The sequence below is a fragment of the Aspergillus uvarum genome, assembly GCF_003184745.1.
Source record: "Aspergillus uvarum CBS 121591 unplaced genomic scaffold BO82scaffold_22, whole genome shotgun sequence".
Classification (NCBI taxonomy): domain Eukaryota; kingdom Fungi; phylum Ascomycota; class Eurotiomycetes; order Eurotiales; family Aspergillaceae; genus Aspergillus; species Aspergillus uvarum.
In genome coordinates, this window is record NW_020291319.1 from 21240 (window position 1) to 40664 (window position 19425).

A 19425-nucleotide genomic window follows, 5' to 3' on the forward strand; every position below is an offset into this window, starting at 1 on the left:
ACATATCGTCATGGCCATCGACGGTTTACTTTCCAGAAGGATCGGGGTGTGTGTTGCGACCAATTCCTTGTTCCGTAGCCGCGTTCTCAACATGTTAGGCTTGTTATCCTTGGGGCCCAGGTTCGAAGAACACATGACTATGCATAGATCTATATCAAAAGCTGTAGTAGTTCAATAAGACTTGTATTACACTAGTATAGAAGCTATATTAGTTTTCTACTGGAGAAAGATAGATTTGTAATATAACTTCAATCTGACCTGAACGAGCAAATTTCTCACTTGTCACAACAGTCTCCTCGGAATTCGCTTCAAGCCTCATGCCGTCAGCCCAAGGAGAAGAGAGCATTTGCCTTCTTCGTGTGGCCAAGGCCCTGAATGTCAGCAGTTATCGCACTGGACCTTTCCCGAGATCTCCAGTCTCTGATCCGTCACCAACATTCCCATCATTCAGATCCTCATTTATATCCTCGTCCCTATCCTCATCCTCATCAGCGTCCTCTATTGTCACCATTCGACGTCGCGAACTCTTTTCCTGGCGTTCGAGCTCATCCGTGCCCGAGCCCGCAGTGCCAAAGCTCTCACCACTACTGCTATCCTCGTCATCGTCGCTTAACAACCGGGTGGGAGGAATGGAACGGATGGAGACCGCAGGAACAGCACGTGGGAAGCCCGGGTTATCACTGCTACTGCTGCTGCTGCTGCTGCTGCTGCTGCTAATCGGCAGCGAGCGCTGGCCGGTAAAGTTCGGGCCATATTTGAGCGTAGACTTGGTGGAAGTCGGCGATAAGGCGAGGGAGATTGGTCTTTCCCGAGGCCCAAAGTCGAGCCCGTACATCCGATCAAGGCCTTTCCTCAGCTGATCTTGGATATATTGAGGAAGAAAGGCGGCATCGCCTGCTGCGGCTTGTTGGAGGGTGCGCGAGTGCACCGCGCGATCCTGGTGATTCTCAGCGGCCAGGAGAGCCCGCTCAACGGTCGCAATAGACCACGCAGTCAGGCCAGGGAAGGAGAACGACATCCGGGTGGTTGGCGTGAGCTGCAAGTTCGCGAGTAGTGACTGACGCAGGAGCGACGTGTTGGTGAAGAGAAACTTCGCCAGGCAAGTTCTATAGTAACTGAAGCGATCGCCCTGCGTTGTGATCTGTAAATCTGCGAGGTGCGCCAACTGCTGCATGGCGCGGAGCGGGGAACAATGATGAAGCAATTCCGCTCGACAAAGGGCCTCAGTCGCGTAATCGCCGCATCTATGCATTCTAGAGACGGCGTCATAGAGCTCGATGTGCGAAGAAGTGGTGATGCTCGCCTCGGGGGTCCAACCTGGATTCTCAGTCTTAATCGGTAGGTATATCGGCACTGCCCCACTCCAGATGGTGAGCCCCGGAAACTTTGAGAGATGATTCTCTAACCCAGAACTCATCTTGCCTTGCATCCGGCGCTTTCTTCCAAGCTCGGCCTTGACAGTCACCCAGCGGTAATAAGACCTAGTTTGCTCAAGCTCTGCGTGGTTGTCCCGGAGCATGGCGACCAGGGGTTCGGCGTGCTGAAGGCTTCGGTGAGCGACGGACAGGTCATGCTCACTGGGGGTCGAAATTGCATACGAGAGGAACTGTTGACTAACAGTGACAAGTATGTCTAAGAGGGCGAGAGCGGTGGGCTCGTCATACTGCTGGCTGTTCCAGTCATCTAGCAGGCGACTGAAAGAATTGTGGGCGAAAATGCTGAGGTCAAACATCCACTTCCAAGTTTCAGTCGCGCCATCTGCTTCAATGGAAGCTATCATGAGGTCGCGAACATCCCAAACCCTGCCTTCCGCCAGCAGAATCTGGTACAAGTCGGTGCCATTCGACCAGAAGTCAAAATGATGTTCCGGAACCAAATTTGAATCCTTCTCGACTTGCGAAAGAATCTTGAGCGCATACCGAAACACCTGCACCTAAACGAGCTCATTACTACCGGGGCGCCATAAACTTTGGTTAAGATCATTGCGGGGGTACCTCTGCAGAGTCCAGGGGAAGATGCTCGCGTCGGCGATGTCGCCGCAGCTTGCGCATCGGAGTCTCCAGTGCTCGTACGCTCGCGTACGCTTCTCTCATACTCCCCTGGGACTGTATCGCCGCGAACGCTTGGATCAGTGCCAAATTAGCTTGGTAAAGAAAGGCGGATGGCTTTTCTGTTACGTTGACGGCCTGGAGAGAAAGTTCCTCCCTATCTCGAGGAAACTTGAAGAGGCGAACGCGCTCATACAGACCTTGTTCAACCAGCATGTCGGCATATTCGAGCGCAACAGGCAGTAAGCTCTCAAACTCCGCAAGAGACTTCTGAAAGAATTCCTCGGCCAATTCAAACCTTCCCAGGCGTTTCAGTCTCGCGAACTCTTCTAGCAGACTAGGCACGTCATCGACCACGTCCAATTCGTAGTGAATCGTGATATCTTGGGCGGAGTATGGTGTCCAAATTGCCTGAGGGTGTCGGAGGACGAACTCGTCATTGTTCCCATTGAGGGCATCCGTCTCTCGTTTAGTTGAAGCCGACTCTGATGCGTCTTGTTTGAGGCGTATCAGCTCGCGATCGTGGGTGGCGTTGAGGCCATTGTCGCCAGAGTGACCTGGGAGGACCAGCGCATAGCCTTCCGTTTCCTGAGAGCCCTGGGCGGGGAAATTGAAGGTACGACCTGGTGCGGATTCCCGAGAAGTAGGGAATAATCTGGGCCGATGGCCAGCCATTCCGAGTCACTACAAAGCTTGATCTACAATGAGAGATAGAAGGCTACTGGTGAGTGCAGAAAGCACTGTATCTGGGAAGGTGATGAGAAACCGGAGACTCAAGCGAGCGCTTAAGAAACGCCGGAATCACATGTCCCATTGGGCATAACGCATTGCTGGATTAACATTTATGCCGCAGATGTAACCCCGCATGCATGAGTCAATAAGCGAACATGGATAGCCGAGCTAGGCTAGCCTGCTGACGCGTGGCTGTGGCAGTGCTTGGTGACCCCTCTCATCTCCTGGCTTCTCTACTGTTTATTTCCCTAACTTACTGTCCACCTCTCTTCCTTGTTATGTCCTTGAAACTCACATAGCACAGCGACAGGCATTGGTGTAGGTACTCGTGTGCTGTGGTCCTCCCCCCTTTGCGTAACATCTCCCAATGTCCCAGTCCCTCCATACCCCGCAGTCACCAGCAGTCACATACTCCCGGCGGTACGGTCGCTCTTATCAAGGCTTGGACACAGTGGATGCCAATCTCTGCTATCGGAAGGTTGGCAAAGTGAACGCTGATTGCCGTCTCCGTGTCTCTAAGTCGCAATGGGGGCAGCTAGGAGAGCAGAACACTTCCGCCGGGGTGGTTTATATGGATCTCACTTTCGACCAATCGCCCCTGTGTGTTCTCCGAAGCGCCAGTGTGACAATATCGCTCGAGGAAATCACTAGCAGTCGCCGTGCGCCGACCGATGGCCACCGATTCTCTCGGCGGCGCCGTCAGTCGGAGATCCATCTCCCAGACCCCCTGGATCTCCGGATGACGGACTATTACGGCCCCAAGAGCTTAAGCGGAGAGCCTTCCCGGGTGACGGTCAAGAAAGCACTGAATCTTACCCCGGAAGTGAACGTGCTGGGCAGCGGTGGCGGGGGGTTGGGCATGAACAAAGAGAAGCAGACCAGCTACGAGAGTCGGTGGTCGTTCACCGGCCTTCTGTTACCCACCCCGCCGCGCTCGGCATATCGCACGTTGAAGTGGGAGTTTCACGAGAGTGATCCCGATCACCAAGCATTGCGCAGAAAGATTTTCCACACCGCGTTCGCTTTCCACCATGACAATCAGTCCTTCCACATGAAGGTCGAGATTCAGGGCAAACTTCACCGCCACCGAGATCGTCTGAAGAATCGCGTCCGCCAGATGAGGTTTCCCGATCCCTTCAAGCAAGGCCAGGGAGTCAGTGAGATTCTCGTCCACCCCAGTAGCAAAAAGCAGTCACGCCCTTGCCGGCTGGATGCTCTTGCTCAAGGCCTGCCATACGCGATGGAGCAAGAAAACGCGTTGCAAACATCGGCCCAGCTTCCGAGTGCCCTGCCGGTGTCTTTTCAGGATATGAGTGCAGGGCACGGCCTTGGTAAGGCCACTCGACCACAGCCCCAATATTTGTCCTCGGCCTCCACTTCGATCCCCAAGGGCGATGAGTCCGGGACGCCGCCTCCTGGGACCAATTCAGTCAACAGGAGTAGTAGGGCCACCGTTCACAGTCGATCGAGTGTGTTTGAATCCTCGCAGGCTTCATCAGGATCAGTGTCAGAGCACAGCGACGTCCCAAGTACTGCCAAAGAGACCGTAGACATTCTCTCGCAATTTCCACTCTTCCTGGTCATCGTGCGTATGTTTGGGAGTCTTCTAATTTTCATCGTGGGGAAGCATCAAAGCGAGCAGAAACAGGTCCAAGTTTCGAAGGATCACGACTTAACTGGGGGCAGGAGCACGCTGTTGCTGCTCCCTTCGAGTGAGCAAGACACCGGGGATGATGCCGATCAGACCCATCATGTTGTCCGTACGGACTAAGCTCAAGTAGGTAATATGTACTAGGGACTCGGCATTTAACGCCGATTGGTCTATGGATTGGTCTATTAGCTGAATGCATGCAAGTCTCGTCACACTTATGCGTGTGACTCGGTTCAGGCTGCTGTGTTTTGTTTCCCTCCCCTCCCTCCCTAGGAGCGCGTATAAGCCCCTCGTGGACCTGATTAGAAGTTATTTATGACCACGCAAACTTCACATTGTCATCGTCATGGAGATCAGGCCACGGTTGTCGGTGAGTAGGGGGGCAATTGACAGCGATTCCGAATCCGAGGCAAAGCATCACCATCGACGGCCCCGCGCCAACCTTGATGATGTTGAGCAGACGCCAGTCAAGACAGCGCAGAAGGAGAACCAGCCGAGCAGCAGGAGATCGGTGACGATTATCCAAAACGATGCGCCCACTCGTTCCACCCCAGAACGTCCACGTCACCGCAGTCGTGGACGAAAACGAGCATCCTCTCATGGTAAACCCTCAATAAGGGAGCAGATCAAGCGGCTGGTCAATCTCGGCTATCTCAAGGCCATCGACGGCGCCGGTGACATCGACGATAGGATCGCCAGGTTCCTCCGATTTGAAGAGGCACAGAAAGAAGAAAACAAGCAGAAGGAACAGGAGGAACAGGAACTAGAAAAGAAGCTCCAAGACCTTTCGCGGGAGGCTGCTGAGAAAGAAGCGTTGGAGCGTAAGGCACGGGAGGAAAAGTTGGATTCCCTCGAACGCAGGCTTGAAGACCAAAAACGTCGCGAGGACTTAAGAAACGAGATACGCAATGAGGAGGCACGAAATCTGCTAGCAGAACAAGAACGCACGGCTCGCGAGGCGGCAGTCAAAGCCGCTGCAGTGGAAGAATACAAGCAAGCTGAAGTGCGCCGACGCCTTGAAGAAGAAAGACTTCGATCCCAGATATGGCAGCAGTGTCGCGCTCAGATCGAGGCAGAGCTTGGCTATTCTCTCCCTCATGTCAAGTCTATTCTCGATGATTTAATCGTGCTACGGCAGCCAGGTGGAATTGAAAGAGCGGTTCCTCGACGACGGCGATCGTCGTCGTCGACAATTGATGCAGATGATGAGGACTCAAGCTAATGCCAGCCTCCTTCGTTCTATCAGTTAATTTATGCTTGCATGAGGCTGGGCGTCTCCTGCAGGGATATATTATGTTCCCGTTGCTAATTTAGAAACTGTTGGCTGCCCTTAAGCTTAGATAGCCAGGCTGCTTACCATGCCCCATGTTGTTAGTTTCGCTCAAATAACCTCACATAGCCTGAATTAAAAATTGGTCGCTCGTCCTGTCTGTTGCTGCAGCTCAGATTTTGCGAGACAGAAAGAAGATATGAAATCGCCATCAAAGCCAATTGCTGAGTCGCCTGCCATCTATTGTTATTTCCTCCTTCCTTGTCGAGCGCCTGTACTTACCACGCTCATGGCAAAGCATCTCAGCGGTACACAAAGCGAGCGCCGGTCTTTGTGCCAAGGATTCTACAAGGGACCTTGTTCCTGTCCACCTGTCCACACATCGGCTGCCCAGAAGCACAACGGATCGTGATAAAGCATGAACGGCGAAGTCCGACATCAATCGGTATACGACAGACTACTGGGACAACGAGAATATCCGGGATTGAATTGCGCGATGCGTGACGGACAAGATTAGCAGCAACTTGCGGGGTGTCCAGCCTCCCGGTGCTGTTGAAGCTGCTCGAATCTGGCTTGCTATTATCATGTCGGCATTCGGCGTCCCTTCGCCTGATGAGAGCCAGAAAGAGGAGTACCAGTGGATCGTTGAACACCATGAATTCGCACGTACTGAGGGGCAGAGGAACTTTTCGTGCCTGACAGTCGACGTTTCCCGTCGGTCACAAAACCAGTCCCCACGACCGCCTCTGGTCCGGGTCTTCTGCGTGGACGAAAGGGAAGATTTGTCGGGGTCAGACGATGACGAGCACGAGCACGAGCACGAGCACGAAGAATATATGTTCTACAGACCTGAGGCCCGGGAGTTCGCGGATGAATACCTGTCGGGAGAGGCCAGGCAGGAGAACCCCGCATTCATTCTGGCCGGAGCTCATCTGATGCCCATCGCTGCGTGGAAGATAAACGCACAGAACGAGAGGATGGTCTGCCCCTTTGATGAAGAGACTCAGAATGATTACTTTTGCATCTGGCATGACCGTCTGGTTGTAGAACAGATGCTGAAGAAGCTGCGTTGAATGGCCCATGGCACTCCCGGTGCAAAGCAACCTAGCCTTGCTGCAGATGGCTGTGACCTTAATTGCCCTTTCTGACTGTCAACTGTTGAAAGTATCAAACATTTGGAATACCATTATCTGACTTCAACTCACTTTTCATGCAGGTAAAGATGATCACGCATTCTCATTAGTCAAAGCCCATGGCTTGAATATATATGAATCCTCGAAGCAGAAATACAATTACGGAAGTAGGAGAGAATACTGAAATGATGATAAAGGATATGAGCGCTATCAATATAAGAGATGGTAAGATGTTTTGGGATGTTACAAACTAGTATATCACGACTTCAAGATTTCTCAGTATAAGTTGGAGGCCTTGCTAATGGTGGCGGCAGCGCGGCGGTTGTGGACGTGCTTCTACTCGTAGCAGTGCCCGCACCACCCAGCCACCTGTGATATGCACGAGCTATTTAATTGACATATTGCTTAACCTTTAGCCTCCTTCACAACAACAGGTGCTGTGGTCTAGTGGTATGACGTCACGTTGTGGCCGTGCCAGCCCCGGTTCGATTCCGGGCAGCGCCACTCTTTTTTAGCAGTTCTTCGTTTTTGGAATGGATTTTTTGTCTATGACACTTCTAAAATAAATTCATATACAATGACATTGATTGGTCAATACTTAGTCCTCCTCACATCATGAGGTAGTGTACGTTCTTGCATTCGTTTATGCCGTGTTGAGTTGGGGAGGGAATGCAAGTTCTTGGAGAGCATGTTCAGATAAGTGACAGAAACAGTTTTCAAAGCCCACAATACAGTGGAGATATCTAAAACTACGACACCCCGTCGGATCGCCTAGAAGGGGACTGACCAACCTCAAGCGTCCGTTGCACAGGCCACCCAGACCGTCGTAGTGGAGTAGATGGTCGAAACAATCTCATCCGCTGCGTCACTCGCTATCTCAGTTTTGGTAGGCTGGGCACCGGGAATAGTGGTTTGGGCAGCTGTGATCGGGCATACGGTGGTGGATACCAAGAGAGTCTCGGTGGTGAGGTAAGTGGTCCGGTCACTACTCGCACAGTCAACTGCACCCGCCGAGCAGCCAGTAACCGTGGCAGTCCGGGTGCTGAAGATACTCGAGGTAGTCTCAGTCGGGGCCGGACTCGCGGTAGTCTCGGCTGCTGTAACCGGACAAATGGTCGTTGAGACGAGAACTGTCTCGGTGGTGGTATAAGTGGCCCGGCCGGTGGCGGCGCAACGCGAGGCATCCGAGGGGCATCCGGTCAGGGTAGCGGTGCGGGTAGTGAAGATGCTGGAGGTAGTCTCGGTGATCACCGGCGCCACCGTTGCAGTAGCCGACACAGCGGTGACTGGGCAAATGGTCGTCGAGACGAGGATAGTCTCAGTAGTAACGAATGTAGTTTGAGCTGCAGCGGCACAACCAAGGAGTGTTGAGGGGCAGCCAGTGATTGTGGCAGTGCGAGTACTGAAGACGCTGGAGGTTGTCTCGGTGGCTCCGGCCGTCTCTGTGGCCGTCACGGGACAGATGGTTGTAGAGTCTACGATGGTCTCGGTGGTGATATAGGTGGTGCGAGCGGAGGCAGGGCATGTAGTCGCCGTGGAAGGACATGCACTTACCGTCGAGGTGCGCGTCGTTAGAACCGTAGAGGTAGTGAGGTATGCAGAGAGGAGGCCGGTGGCAGAAGTCACCGTCGCTATGCTAGAGCCAGAAGAGACCGTGACTCCGGGCGCAGCTGTCGTGCGAGCACCGGCACCGGAGGGCAGAGATGAGCGCGACAGAGACAAAGGGCAGACAGGGTGGCTTGCTGTCGCTGTGAGTGCACTTGAAGAGGGAATGATAGCCTGGGAGCTGGAGAGGGTTTGAGCAACAGGCACTGGAGCACTCGCAGAAGCGACGGTCTGGAAAGACGAAGATGGCCGGATAAGCGGGATGGACGACGCCGACCCCGATGAGGGAGAAGTTGCAACAACGGTAGAAGCCGAGTGGGCAATGGATACAACAGTAGAAGAGACCGGAGTCGCATTTGGTGATGCAGCAGTTCCAGAGGCGGCAGAGATTGGGACAATGGAGAAGGTGGACTGAGAGCTAATCGAGACCACCGGAGCGCTCGGGAGAATTGCAGGGCTACTAGACGTAATGGACGAGGTCACTCTGGGGCTGCTCGCAACGATGGGCTCGGAAGAACTGGCGGTGGAAGCCGAACTGGGGCTGGCCACCGCACTCGTTGTTGCCACCACCTCCACAGATGAAGACAAAATGGCCGTCGGAGTACTAATAGGCGCAGGTGTCGAGGTCGAGGTGGAACAAACCGTGGTCTCCCCAGGTCCGAAATTATCGAACTCGTACTTGGCCCAAGTACCGAGACAGGCCCAAACGAGGTAAATATCCAAAGTAGACGTCGAGGGAGTGAAGCTCTGGGAGTATGTCGACCAGGCTGGACTGGAGCCATAAGTTGAAGGGTAGACAGTGGAGCGTCCGCCAATCGCATTGGCCGGGGCCCATGAGCCCTTCGAGAAATGCAGGAAGCAGTAGCTGTTGGCAGTGGAGGTGGTGTAGATCAGGCGATAGTTGACCGAGAAAGTCAGGGCTTGAGTGGTATCAAGATCGGTCAAGGTCTGTTTGAGGTAGGTATAGGTTGTCGTGCCACCGATGGAACTGGATGCCGGGCAGATTGACTTCAGTCAACATTGTACATTAGGATGTCCGACTATAAGTATAAGTACCATAGGGGAGGGGAGTATGGATGGAGAGGAGTTAGGGCAACGGGGCGGGAAACCAACTAGTAATACTCCCCCTCCGCAGCCTCCTCGCCCGAAACCACGGCGCCCGCTGATGTTGCGCCAGTCGCTAGCAAGGCAGTCCAGTCGGTCAAGTCCCCCGTCTCAAAGGACGGGTTGTGGAATGTTCCCACCGTGTTTTTGACCTCACAAGTTACGGTCGCATATGCCTGGCTCGCAAAGGTGCTGGCGAGCAGCAGACTGCCGAGGTCGGCTTGGCTCCAACGCATTGTGTATGTGTGTATGATCAACGAATGAAGATGAAATGAGAGTGGGTGCCGCGAGGGCAATTGAAAGAATGGCAAGGCTCTGTCTGCTACGTACCCGGCAGAAGCTGGGGCAGGAAGAGTTGATACTTATGATTTTCTCTAGCCCCCGACCCACCAGGAATTCCATGGCGATTGGGGCATTTTCAAGAAATAGCCGGATCAAGATACGAATCAAGCAGTACGCTCCTGCTGGCAGGAGGCAAGATCGAGTCATTGCAAGCGATTAGATATTTAGATCGTACGACGCACAAATAGTTCAGAGCGTGGTGGAGATTGGGATTTCGGTAGTTCGGGGATCTGGACTAGGCACCTACCTACGTACATACACGAACGAGATCTGCCCCTGAAAACGCCGTCCAGTCATTATAGCCGAGCAAATCGGGGCCAATCCAGGCCTTTATCTTCCTTTGGCATAGTGTGCATTAAGCTGAGCTTATATAACAGCCACGTGATTCATCAGTTATGCAAGACTGGTCCCTCATGGCATATGGTGACTTAAGGGTCCGATGCATTGGAGTCCAACTGTTCGATAAGAGACTAAGACGATGGGCTTACCACTGAATAAGGCTCGTCATTATCATCCCAGTCCATGTCCCAGATCTCGAGGTCAATTGCAGAGTCATCATTATCATCAGGACGAAACTCATCCGCCTCATCTTTCTCTCTGGCATCGATATCATGGAAATCATCACGGTAAGGATCTTCCCCCTTCACCTTCTTCTACGACCTCAGCCTCGGGGTCACCATCAAGGTGAGACGCTTCCATCTCTCCTTCCTCTACGACATCACTCCTATAATCGCCCTCAGTAACAACAATACCATCATAATCGTAATCGTAATCAGCCGGAGGAAGACTCTGGAGCCAGTCATACAGCACTTTTTCATCGTGCACGCGGTGGAAGGCGACTCTCCCGTTGATGTCGATCCTATAGAGGCCATTCACAAAATGGTCGGGATCATTTTCATCCTCTGGGGTCTTTACTTCCCGGTAGATCTGATAATACTTACCGCATCGAATCATTCCGTAGAAGGTCGATGCTTGAGGATGGCTGATGCGCAGCCCGTCGAAGGTCCGCTCCAAGTGATGCTCCAGGATCCTCCAATATTGCCCGAAGGTTTGCTCCTCCCGACAGATGATCCAATAGATCTTCCTGCCATTGTCAAGTGTTGAGCTTCCTTCTCGGTATTTAACCATGTTGGATCGGTCTACAATAGTCGAGTGTCTACTTTGAGGGATTTGAGCTTGATGAAATGATGGATGAAGAGTCATATCCCTGCTACAGGCTCCGTACTTATAGACCGTCGACACCCAGACAACGCAACACACATAGTTAAAAAAGTCCAGTTAGAATGCACTCACAAAGAAATGTCTTGACATGCTATTTATTGATCTCAAAGAGCGACACCGCTTGAACCAGTGGCATGAATGTTTTGGCTTCTTTGATCTGATTCATGGTGGTTGGGGATCCCCGGGATCACAGAAATTGAAGACTACCAGCAGCATCGACGACGATGGCAGTTAGAAGAATAACCATCCTGTCGTCTGTGCATCGGGCTATTACTCGCCTACACCCGAGTATAGACTTGGCATGCTCTCTCAACCCCTCACTCAGATAACGCCATCGCCCCAGGGATTACGTGACAGAGTCTTCTGTCAAGCAGTACCATGCGAGATTTCATTTCTTCCAGCATCAGCACGATAGAATACGCTCAGAGCTTGAGTGCTATTGGAGTCCAATTCCCTGATCATGTCACCAAAGACCGACCAGCTTGCGTGACCGGCCGCTAATGGCCGACCAAGGGTTACATACGACGTGCGATAAGCATTTGAGACTAAAAGGCCGCAGAGTCGTTAGCATCGCGGGGATACTGGCGGAGCACGCCTTATCCCCTCCTTTCAACACAATCTGATAGCTATATCTTGACCTGCAGCAGGACAGCCTGCGGACAAGTTCCGCTCAAGATAGATACTGCAGATCGTCATGTTGCATATCTTTTCGTCAATGGCGACATGGTCTCTGCAGTGTCCACGTTTCTTTTTAAACCCCCAGCCGGGACTGTGTCGCTCCTACAACAGCCAGCACCATTACAATGACGTCTCCCAAGCAGCGACGATGGTACCAGATGCGATGGTTTTCGGACACTGACACCTCCGGGGACAGAAAGCTGATTCTCAAGCTGGATGCTCTGATTGTCCCGTATGCCTTTCTGTCCTACTGGACGAAATACATCGATCAAGCCAACCTGAGTCAGTCCGCCTCATTGCCTCCGCAATCAGGACTAACAGTTTCGATTTCTGCCTTCAGACAATGCCTATGTGTCGGGAATGCAAGAAGAGATCGGCCTCGGGGGAGATGACTTGGTGAACCTCCAGACGATGTATACGGTTGGCGCGGTGGTTGGCCAGCTCCCATTTGCGTATCTCTTCACGCGGGTGCCCATCTCATGGCTGATCCCTATCATGGACATCGCCTGGGGCATCTTCACTCTTCTCCAATACCGGGCCACCTCGTACAGCGAGATGATGGCCTACCGATTTCTGGTGGGATGGTTCGAGGTGGGTTTCTCCTATCCCCCTACCCCATCTGCCGCGACTCGCATCTGACCTTCAGTGAGAAACAGGCGGCATTCTTCCCCGGGATGCATTATATATTTGGGGCCTGGTATCGCGGAGACGAGATCGCCCGCCGTGGGGGGTGCTTCTATGTGGGCCTGACGCTGGGCACCCTCACAGCCAGCCTCATCCAGGCCGGGGCTTCCTCGCGCCTGGATGGGGTGTCTGGCCTTGCCGGCTGGCGATGGATGTTCATTATCTGCGCGATCATCACCATTCCTATCGGCATCTTGGGATTTTTCGTCCTACCCGGTACCCCGGACAAGCCCAACCGACTGATTCTTCGCGAAGAAGACATTCAATGTGGGCGTGAGCGACTCGAGCGCACCGGTCATCGGTTCACCTCGTCCGGCTTCTCCACGCTGCAAACCTGTCGATCCCTCCTTAAGAACCAGAAATTCTACATCTTTCTCGTCTTGGATATCCTGTTCTGGAATGCTGGCCTCCACGCGTCCGCAGGGGGGTATCTCCTCTGGCTAAAATCGCTCCAACGCTTCAGCACGGCCACCCTGAACAACCTCTCCGCTATTGCCCCCGCCCTAGGCATCTTCTATACTCTCTTTGTGTGCTTCCTATCGGACCTCTGTCTGGGTCCAGCGTGGGCCATTGTCCTAGCCCACACCTGGAACAGCCTTGGACTGATCATTCTCACGATCTGGGAGGTGCCCGAATCGGCCAAGTGGTTTGCGTTCTCGACCATCTATGCGTGTGTGGCCATGTCGAGCGTGCTGTACGGGTGGGTCAACACCGAGCTCCGGTATTCCCCGCAGGAACGAGCCGTGGTCCTGGTGGTCATCAATGCGGTCTCTCAATCTACGACTGCCTGGACGCCATTGCTGGTGTTTCCGACTGTGGAGGGGCCTCGATTCACCAAGGGTTATGCATTCACATTGGCGTCTGCGCTGGCGTTGATTGTGGGGACCATTGGGGTCTGGGTTGTTTTTCGGAAGAAGGCGATAGTCAGTACTGGTGGTGGGGTGGAGAGCGGCGAGGAGGGAGAGGAGGAGGTAGTTGTGGTGCAGGGGAAGAGGGCCGGCAAGACTGGGGACTCTGAGCAATAGCAGATCCCAATTTGTATGTACTGTACCTAATTTGTGACAAAAGGCAGGCAATGCAGTGAAAGGAAAAAGCGAAGAGAGAATAGAAATGGGGCAAGCCGGGTTCGAACCGGCCACCTACTGATTTCCGTCTGACGCAACGAGCCCTAACTTACTGCCGCCGGGCGCCTCGCTTGATGCCGTACCTCCACTTCCAGGCTTGCTACTGGATGACCCGCTGAAGCTGATATGGGCCACAAAAAAAAAAAAAGAAAAACAAAAAAGGAAGCAAAAAGAAAAACGAATTCTCAAAAAGAAATGATGGGACGAGCCGGGCTTGAACCGGCCACCTTCAGATTTACGGGCCGAAGTTAATGCTTCAGTCTGACGCGCTCCCAGATGCGCCATCGTCCCATTTCATGCTAATTTTGGCACAAAGTATGTTTCATGGGTGAGCATCAATTTCTTACAGATCCCATGTTGCCGCTTGATCTGGTCTTACAGTGCCGAAGAAGACCAGTGATGTCTGCCGTGGCTGTACGGGGAGCACCAAGCCCTTACTTGTCCATGTATACCTATTCAGAACTTCAAGGGTGGAGCTCTTCTACAAAGCCTAACATCTTGATGACTGCTTCTCCATTACAAGGGATTACTGTGATGGCAAGCTGTTGATCTTCGTGTTTCCCTCTAGAATTTCTCGTGGTTGCTCTGCCTATCCCCGTTGCCCTTCGTCACAAAGGCAGGTATTCATGCACCCGCTGCCATGTATTCTGCACCGGATCTCGCTGATTCCGCATAAACCGCATCCCCGTCACTTCGTTGCTGGAATCATGATTCATGACCCCCTCTTGCATGGTTCGTGGTGATGAGCTGTCATCCTGTCGCACAACATTGATTGGTCCAATCCGCGCTTCTTCTGGGATGTCCGCCAGCGCCAGCTGAGCATCAATTTCCGAAGTAGCCACGAATTTACCCTGTTCCAGCTGCAACCTATTGCCATGCATGCGACTGTCGGGATCCTCCTCCCAGGCCAGGGCAGACCGAGTTCCTCGTGCCGGTCTCAATGCCATCGCATTTCCTTCTTCTAGCATGATAATGTTTTCGGCAAAACTAACAGCCGCCGTAGAACGGTAGAAGCCCATCACCGGCGGCGCTCGACGAAGTAACTTGACTGCGGCGCGTCGAAGGCGCGGCTCACGACATCGGAGGCTCGTGAACCAAAGGGGCAGTCCAACACCAAGATCAAATGTGAATGGTGGCTGTGTGCCGTCAGATCGCCGGGACGCGTCGAGAGCAAGACCACATTGGTCGATGATGATCTGGAAGTCCTCCAGGCAGTGGTCCGCCATGGTTTGTAGGGAGGATACGCAAATGGTCGCTAGAATGATGGTGGTCTTGTGGTAGGCGACGAGCAGCGCGCTGTTGATCACCTGATGCTGGGAGAGTGGCCCTTTGTCATGGAGCGAATCGAGAAGCCTCTTGAAAGCGACGTCCCACTCTTGCAGGCGCTCGAAGAATTTCGCTTGCGTGTGAAGCAACCTTTCGCTGACATGAAAGCAATCCGCCTGTGATAGCTCGGCCAGGCACTGGCGCTCGAAGAGCATGGTCTCTGCGCCTAAATTGGTGAGAGCTTCGCGAGCGCATTTTAGGGATTCGAATTCAGCCGACCATACTGGGGTACGAGCCCTCAACAAACAGCCCATCCGACTGGCCGAATCACTAAAAGCGATCACCCCGAGTCGGATGAAGATCGGCACAATCACATCCTCCAGTAAGACTGCCTTGGACGGTGGAATCATGCCAGACGAGACTTGGGCGCGCAGAGCCTGGATGAGCTGCAACCCCTGCGCAAACAGCTGCAAGGCTTCTTTTTCGCGCCCCTGCAGGGTCTCAATGCAAATGAAGAGCACGCACGTAATCAGTCCGACGAAGATGTCGATTTGGCCGCGCTCAATGCGCTGGCGAATAGCCGAGACGGAGCGCGAGTACCAGGCCAAGGCATCCCCCTGCGGTTGATCAATCAGCTGTACAGAAACCAGACTTGTCGGCCGCTCGTGCGTCTCAAACAGGGCACTGATAGAGATGATGGCATCCCACACGGCCGGCTCTCCCTGACACAGCTGAGGCACAAAAGTCCCCCAGAATTCGACATCCAGATCGCCCCCGACAAACAGAGCCACGCGCTCAAAGTAGTAGGCAAAAGCACGACGTTCTCTCCAGACGGTGTTGGGGGCAAACGCCAGGGGATGGTCGAGGGCTGTGGCGGAAGGGGGCGAGGCGGACGAGAAAGTGCCGGCCACAGCCTTGACGTATTCGCACTTGCGACCCGTGCTGCTGCAACGGACACAGTTGGGCTTCTCTTGTCCACACTTGACTCGACGGATTCTATTATATGCTTAACTTCCAGTTCGTGGCCGGCATTGGGCGGAAGGTAGACCCCACTTGCAAGTTTTGCACCCCAGTCGGGATCTCAGGGGCAGGCCGCTTCCTGCAGCAGCATCCCCACTGCAACGGGAAGCGGATTTCGAGAACATGTTCACAAACACACCGGCTGAAGCATAAGGAGGACCTGATGAGCAGAAGACCCCCAAAAGATGGTGTTGTCAACGAGGTAATGAAGTAATTCATGCAGATCAGGGGCTGCTGGCAATGGATGCGTCAGCAACATCACATGAGAGTGCTTGGCAACTATGCCCCATCTAGGCAGAGCGGACTACATCACCGAGAATTATACGAGAGACAGGCGAAGATAGACAATTTGCAGATATATACAGTGATTCCATACATCCCATACGTCCCAAACAAGAACCACCACCGATCACTCGCACACAACCTCACTACTCAAGAACGTCGCATCCACTTCAAAGCACTGGGTGGTGCTGTTGACTTCGTACTCCCCATACAAGGACTCTGCGGTACATCCCGTGGCGGTGTAAACTTTCAAGACGGGCGAGGTGGTGCTGTCCTCACAGCTACCGGAGTAGACATGCGCCGAGAATGACTTCACCGGCAGACCCTGGGCAGGTCCACAACCACCCGAGATCACGTTGGCGGACTCAATGCTCGGGGCCACGCAGTCGGCAAGGTAGTAGCCGCTGAACGCAACGTCGATGGTGGCAGCAGCAGTCGCGACCAGGGCGGGAACGAAGGCGAGGACCTGACATGATCAGTAGAAGACTTTCGAACCGCTCCAGGTCACCAACCTTGAACTGCATAATGGCTAGGACGTTGGGAATGATTGGTTCAAATGTGGGGATTGAATGTTGAGCGAGAAGAAAGCTGGTGCTGGACAGGGAGAACCAGACAGGGGTGGAATCGAATTTATAGGACGCCATCGAGTACAGCCGAGCAACTACGGAAGACCATGACATGATGCCTTGACCGTTGGCAGTCTGTACAACTTGTCGAGACTCTAGAGTAACCCCGACTGCCAAGTCCGCTCCTTAAGCGAAATCTAATCAGATCCATATTCCTAACATGGCAATCTTGCCCGGATCCCGAATCCCAGTCCTTCCTCTCGATATCCGATCATTTGCCAAGCATTCCTGCTCGTATCGCTTACGAGTCACCGGGGAGACTCAGCGGGCAGGTGAAGGTGTTCGACACAAGCGCTAATCTGCAAATTGAATCGGCTTTCTAATTGCAGATAAGCTCATACTACTCGTCATGTATTCTTGGCAGGATAAGCGCACCCTCGTATCCAGCTGCTCCAGATGCTCCACAGCTTCACCCGGCCGGAAGTATCCTTATCCGTCGTGTGGCTACACCACTCATTATCAACGGTCAGCACCATCTAAGGATGCAAAGTCACGACTTTCGTCTGGACGAATTCCTCTAGCCCCCACCGAGCGCCGAAGCGACCCCAGCCGCTATCCCCGTACCCCCCATGCGGCAGAGTTGGCTCATCATGCACGGTCATAGAGTTGATGTGCACCGCCCCGGCCTTGATAGACCCCGCGAGTTCCAGAGCACGATAGTGGTTTCGCGAGATGATTGAGCTAGACAAGCCGTACTTGGCTTGCTGGATGACGGAGACAATCTGTTCCTCGGTCTCAAGTGAAACAATCCCGACGACCGGACCAAAGGACTCGATCTCGTACAGCTTCATCGCCGGAGTCAACCCCGTTACCACGGTCGGAGGAAAGCTCTGCGGTGTATTGCCAATGGCCTTGGGAGGAGTGTGGATTCTAGCGCCCTTGTCCTGTGCGTCAGAGACCAGCATCGCCAATTTGGCTTTCGCCGCCGGAGAAATGACCATTGGCGCAGTCTCGATCTCACGCAAGATGGCCAGTATTCGGGCCTCGAGATCCGGGGCCACCGCGGTCGTGGCCAAGACCATATCTGTGGACATGCAGATTTGACCGTTCTGGGTTGGTGTTAATGATTGAGGCGATGCCTCGCAGGCAAGCAGAACGACTTACATTGAGAAAGGCACCTTTTGTAATCTCCCTAGCCGCGAGATCCAGGTCCGCATCGTCGAGCACCACCGTGAAGTTCTTGCCTCCGAGCTCCAACAACACCGGCTTAAGTGCCATGGCGGCCTGGGATGCGATGATCCGACCGACCTGCGTCGAGCCAGTGAAGTTGCATTTCTTGATGGCCGGGTGAGTGATGAGAACGTCAAAGATCTCCGGTGCGTCTTCCGGTTGATGGAGCAGGAAATTTAGAACCCCGGGGGGGAAGCCCGCCTCGCGGAAGAGGGAAGCGAGGAGGTAGTGAGTCTGCGGGCTAAGCTCGGAGCCCTAATCTCCTCCGTCAGCCACCGCACTTCACATTTCGTCCACGTTCCACCTTTCATCTTTTCAAGGAACCCTACCTTCAAGATGGCAACGTTGCCTGCGGCAATGGGGGCCACTACCGACCGAAGGCCCAGGATGATCGGCGCATTCCAGGGGGCGATTCCAAGAACCACTCCCAGCGGTTCTTTCAGGACCATGCCATAGCCTTGCTGGATGTACGGAATCGACCCTGTTGCCACACTGGTGATGAGCGCCGCGTACTCTTCGATCAGGCCAATGCTGTCGTTGGTGATAATGTCCGCCCACAGTGGTCCGCAGTGGATTTCCTGGCAACACACGCTTTTGATCTCATCGGCCCTGTCTCTCAGAACCTGGGCTAGTCTGAAGAAGAGGGTTCGACGCTCAATCGGAGTAGTTTTTGACCATGTTGGGAAGGCCTTCGCACTGGATTGTACTGCTTGAAGGGCCAGGTCTCTGGTAGCACCCTGGTAGAAACCGGGACCACCAGGGTGTTGGTTTGCGACTGTGCCCTGTCTCTCCTTGAGAGAGGATAGGATGTCTTGGCCATCGATGATCAGTGGGATCGTGGATTGTGACTCCATGGTGATTATGCTTGACTTCGTCAGGTTTGATCCAGTAGAACAAGGTCTTTATACGAACAGGAAACCCCCCGGGGAGGGGTTCCCAGCTGAAAAGTCGGGGAACGTGGGGAATATGCGGATATACGGAGATACGGACCCAGAATCTTCAGATCTGGTGGAGCCGAAACTGAGGCGATCTACCGATTCAGCATTCCGAACTATGACCCAAGTCCTCGAGACTGGATTTGATATGTGGGAGTCGGTAACTGTGGACTCGGTCCAATTCCGAGAGCCCCATCCATGGCGTTAGTTAAACTTGGGGAGTCGGGGAGTGAACGGAAGTGCAGAACCCGGAATTCAAGCTGAGGTTGCTGAGCACTTTGCAATTTGTGGGGCTCACGAGCATAATACAGCAGTAGTACGCCAGTCAGTGGTTCTATATTCTCGACTTGACCGGTGCAGACTCATCCATATGATACTTGGTTCGTCAGTCAAGCCAACAAGATAGTAGTCAATTTTTTTCGGTGGTAATCATCACGGTTGGTCCTTCCGGTAAGATATATAGTGCCTAAGTACTGTTCATACGGTTTACTTGAAGTGCCAATAACTTAAGTTGCGAACACAACATGTGTTGAC

At 53.4% G+C, this 19425-nt stretch overlaps 9 protein-coding genes and 2 non-coding genes across 11 annotated transcripts; 5 read left to right on the forward strand and 6 right to left on the reverse strand.

Annotated features, from left to right (window-relative positions):
* Positions 1 to 210: 210 nt before the first annotated feature.
* BO82DRAFT_431645 (uncharacterized protein) lies at positions 211 to 2751 on the reverse strand. The gene is made up of 2 exons (XM_025640719.1): positions 1995 to 2751; positions 211 to 1933 (listed from the first exon to the last, which is right to left on the reverse strand). The coding sequence occupies exons 1-2, from the start codon at positions 2721 to 2723 to the stop codon at positions 386 to 388; spliced, it is 2277 nt and encodes a 758-aa protein (XP_025492596.1). The 5' UTR covers positions 2724 to 2751; the 3' UTR covers positions 211 to 385.
* Positions 2752 to 3049: 298 nt separating this feature from the next.
* BO82DRAFT_353663 (uncharacterized protein) lies at positions 3050 to 4669 on the forward strand. The gene has a single exon (XM_025635018.1). It carries the CDS (start codon positions 3148 to 3150, stop codon positions 4549 to 4551), a length of 1404 nt encoding a protein of 467 aa, XP_025492597.1. The 5' UTR covers positions 3050 to 3147; the 3' UTR covers positions 4552 to 4669.
* A 37-nt stretch (positions 4670 to 4706) lies between these two features.
* On the forward strand, positions 4707 to 5777 carry BO82DRAFT_61645 (uncharacterized protein). The gene has a single exon (XM_025641387.1). The coding sequence runs from the start codon at positions 4778 to 4780 to the stop codon at positions 5651 to 5653; it is 876 nt and encodes a 291-aa protein (XP_025492598.1). The 5' UTR covers positions 4707 to 4777; the 3' UTR covers positions 5654 to 5777.
* A 508-nt stretch (positions 5778 to 6285) lies between these two features.
* BO82DRAFT_401394 (uncharacterized protein) lies at positions 6286 to 6774 on the forward strand (the record flags this gene model as incomplete). Its single annotated transcript, XM_025639251.1, has 1 exon — positions 6286 to 6774. The coding sequence occupies one exon, from the start codon at positions 6286 to 6288 to the stop codon at positions 6772 to 6774; it is 489 nt and encodes a 162-aa protein (XP_025492599.1).
* A 493-nt stretch (positions 6775 to 7267) lies between these two features.
* Positions 7268 to 7338, forward strand: BO82DRAFT_t150. The gene has a single exon. It is a non-coding gene; the product is annotated as a tRNA-His (tRNA).
* Positions 7339 to 10506: 3168 nt separating this feature from the next.
* BO82DRAFT_401396 (uncharacterized protein) lies at positions 10507 to 11013 on the reverse strand (the record flags this gene model as incomplete). Its single annotated transcript, XM_025639252.1, has 1 exon — positions 10507 to 11013. The coding sequence occupies one exon, from the start codon at positions 11011 to 11013 to the stop codon at positions 10507 to 10509; it is 507 nt and encodes a 168-aa protein (XP_025492600.1).
* Positions 11014 to 11909: 896 nt separating this feature from the next.
* BO82DRAFT_413547 (MFS general substrate transporter) lies at positions 11910 to 13493 on the forward strand (the record flags this gene model as incomplete). The annotated part of the gene is made up of 3 exons (XM_025639884.1): positions 11910 to 12066; positions 12125 to 12375; positions 12441 to 13493. 3 exons carry the CDS (start codon positions 11910 to 11912, stop codon positions 13491 to 13493), a joined length of 1461 nt encoding a protein of 486 aa, XP_025492601.1.
* A 298-nt stretch (positions 13494 to 13791) lies between these two features.
* Positions 13792 to 13883, reverse strand: BO82DRAFT_t154. Its single transcript has one exon. It is a non-coding gene; the product is annotated as a tRNA-Phe (tRNA).
* A 317-nt stretch (positions 13884 to 14200) lies between these two features.
* On the reverse strand, positions 14201 to 16003 carry BO82DRAFT_281774 (Zn(II)2Cys6 transcription factor domain-containing protein; the record flags this gene model as incomplete). The annotated part of the gene is made up of 2 exons (XM_025631346.1): positions 14201 to 15854; positions 15912 to 16003. The coding sequence occupies 2 exons, from the start codon at positions 16001 to 16003 to the stop codon at positions 14201 to 14203; spliced, it is 1746 nt and encodes a 581-aa protein (XP_025492602.1).
* Positions 16004 to 16240: 237 nt separating this feature from the next.
* Positions 16241 to 17147, reverse strand: BO82DRAFT_61676 (uncharacterized protein). Its single transcript, XM_025641388.1, has 2 exons — positions 16673 to 17147; positions 16241 to 16626 (listed from the first exon to the last, which is right to left on the reverse strand). The coding sequence occupies exons 1-2, from the start codon at positions 16838 to 16840 to the stop codon at positions 16288 to 16290; spliced, it is 507 nt and encodes a 168-aa protein (XP_025492603.1). The 5' UTR covers positions 16841 to 17147; the 3' UTR covers positions 16241 to 16287.
* A 115-nt stretch (positions 17148 to 17262) lies between these two features.
* On the reverse strand, positions 17263 to 18810 carry BO82DRAFT_382922 (putative aldehyde dehydrogenase; the record flags this gene model as incomplete). Its single annotated transcript, XM_025637976.1, has 3 exons — positions 17263 to 17835; positions 17891 to 18211; positions 18286 to 18810. The coding sequence occupies 3 exons, from the start codon at positions 18808 to 18810 to the stop codon at positions 17263 to 17265; spliced, it is 1419 nt and encodes a 472-aa protein (XP_025492604.1).
* Positions 18811 to 19425: the final 615 nt, after the last annotated feature.

Excerpts from the sequence above, each read along its gene's own strand:
- BO82DRAFT_61645 (XM_025641387.1), top strand. The coding sequence starts at position 4,778 with ATGGAGATCAGGCCACGGTTGTCGGTGAGTAGGGGGGCAATTGACAGC.
- BO82DRAFT_353663 (XM_025635018.1), top strand. The coding sequence starts at position 3,148 with ATGTCCCAGTCCCTCCATACCCCGCAGTCACCAGCAGTCACATACTCC.
- BO82DRAFT_61676 (XM_025641388.1), bottom strand. The coding sequence starts at position 16,840 with ATGTCATGGTCTTCCGTAGTTGCTCGGCTGTACTCGATGGCGTCCTAT. Across the intron at positions 16,627-16,672 it reads TAGCCATTATGCAGTTCAAG|GTCCTCGCCTTCGTTCCCGC; the intron begins GTTGGTGACCTG and ends TGATCATGTCAG.
- BO82DRAFT_431645 (XM_025640719.1), bottom strand. The coding sequence starts at position 2,723 with ATGGCTGGCCATCGGCCCAGATTATTCCCTACTTCTCGGGAATCCGCA. Across the intron at positions 1,934-1,994 it reads TTCCCCTGGACTCTGCAGAG|GTGCAGGTGTTTCGGTATGC; the intron begins GTACCCCCGCAA and ends GAGCTCGTTTAG.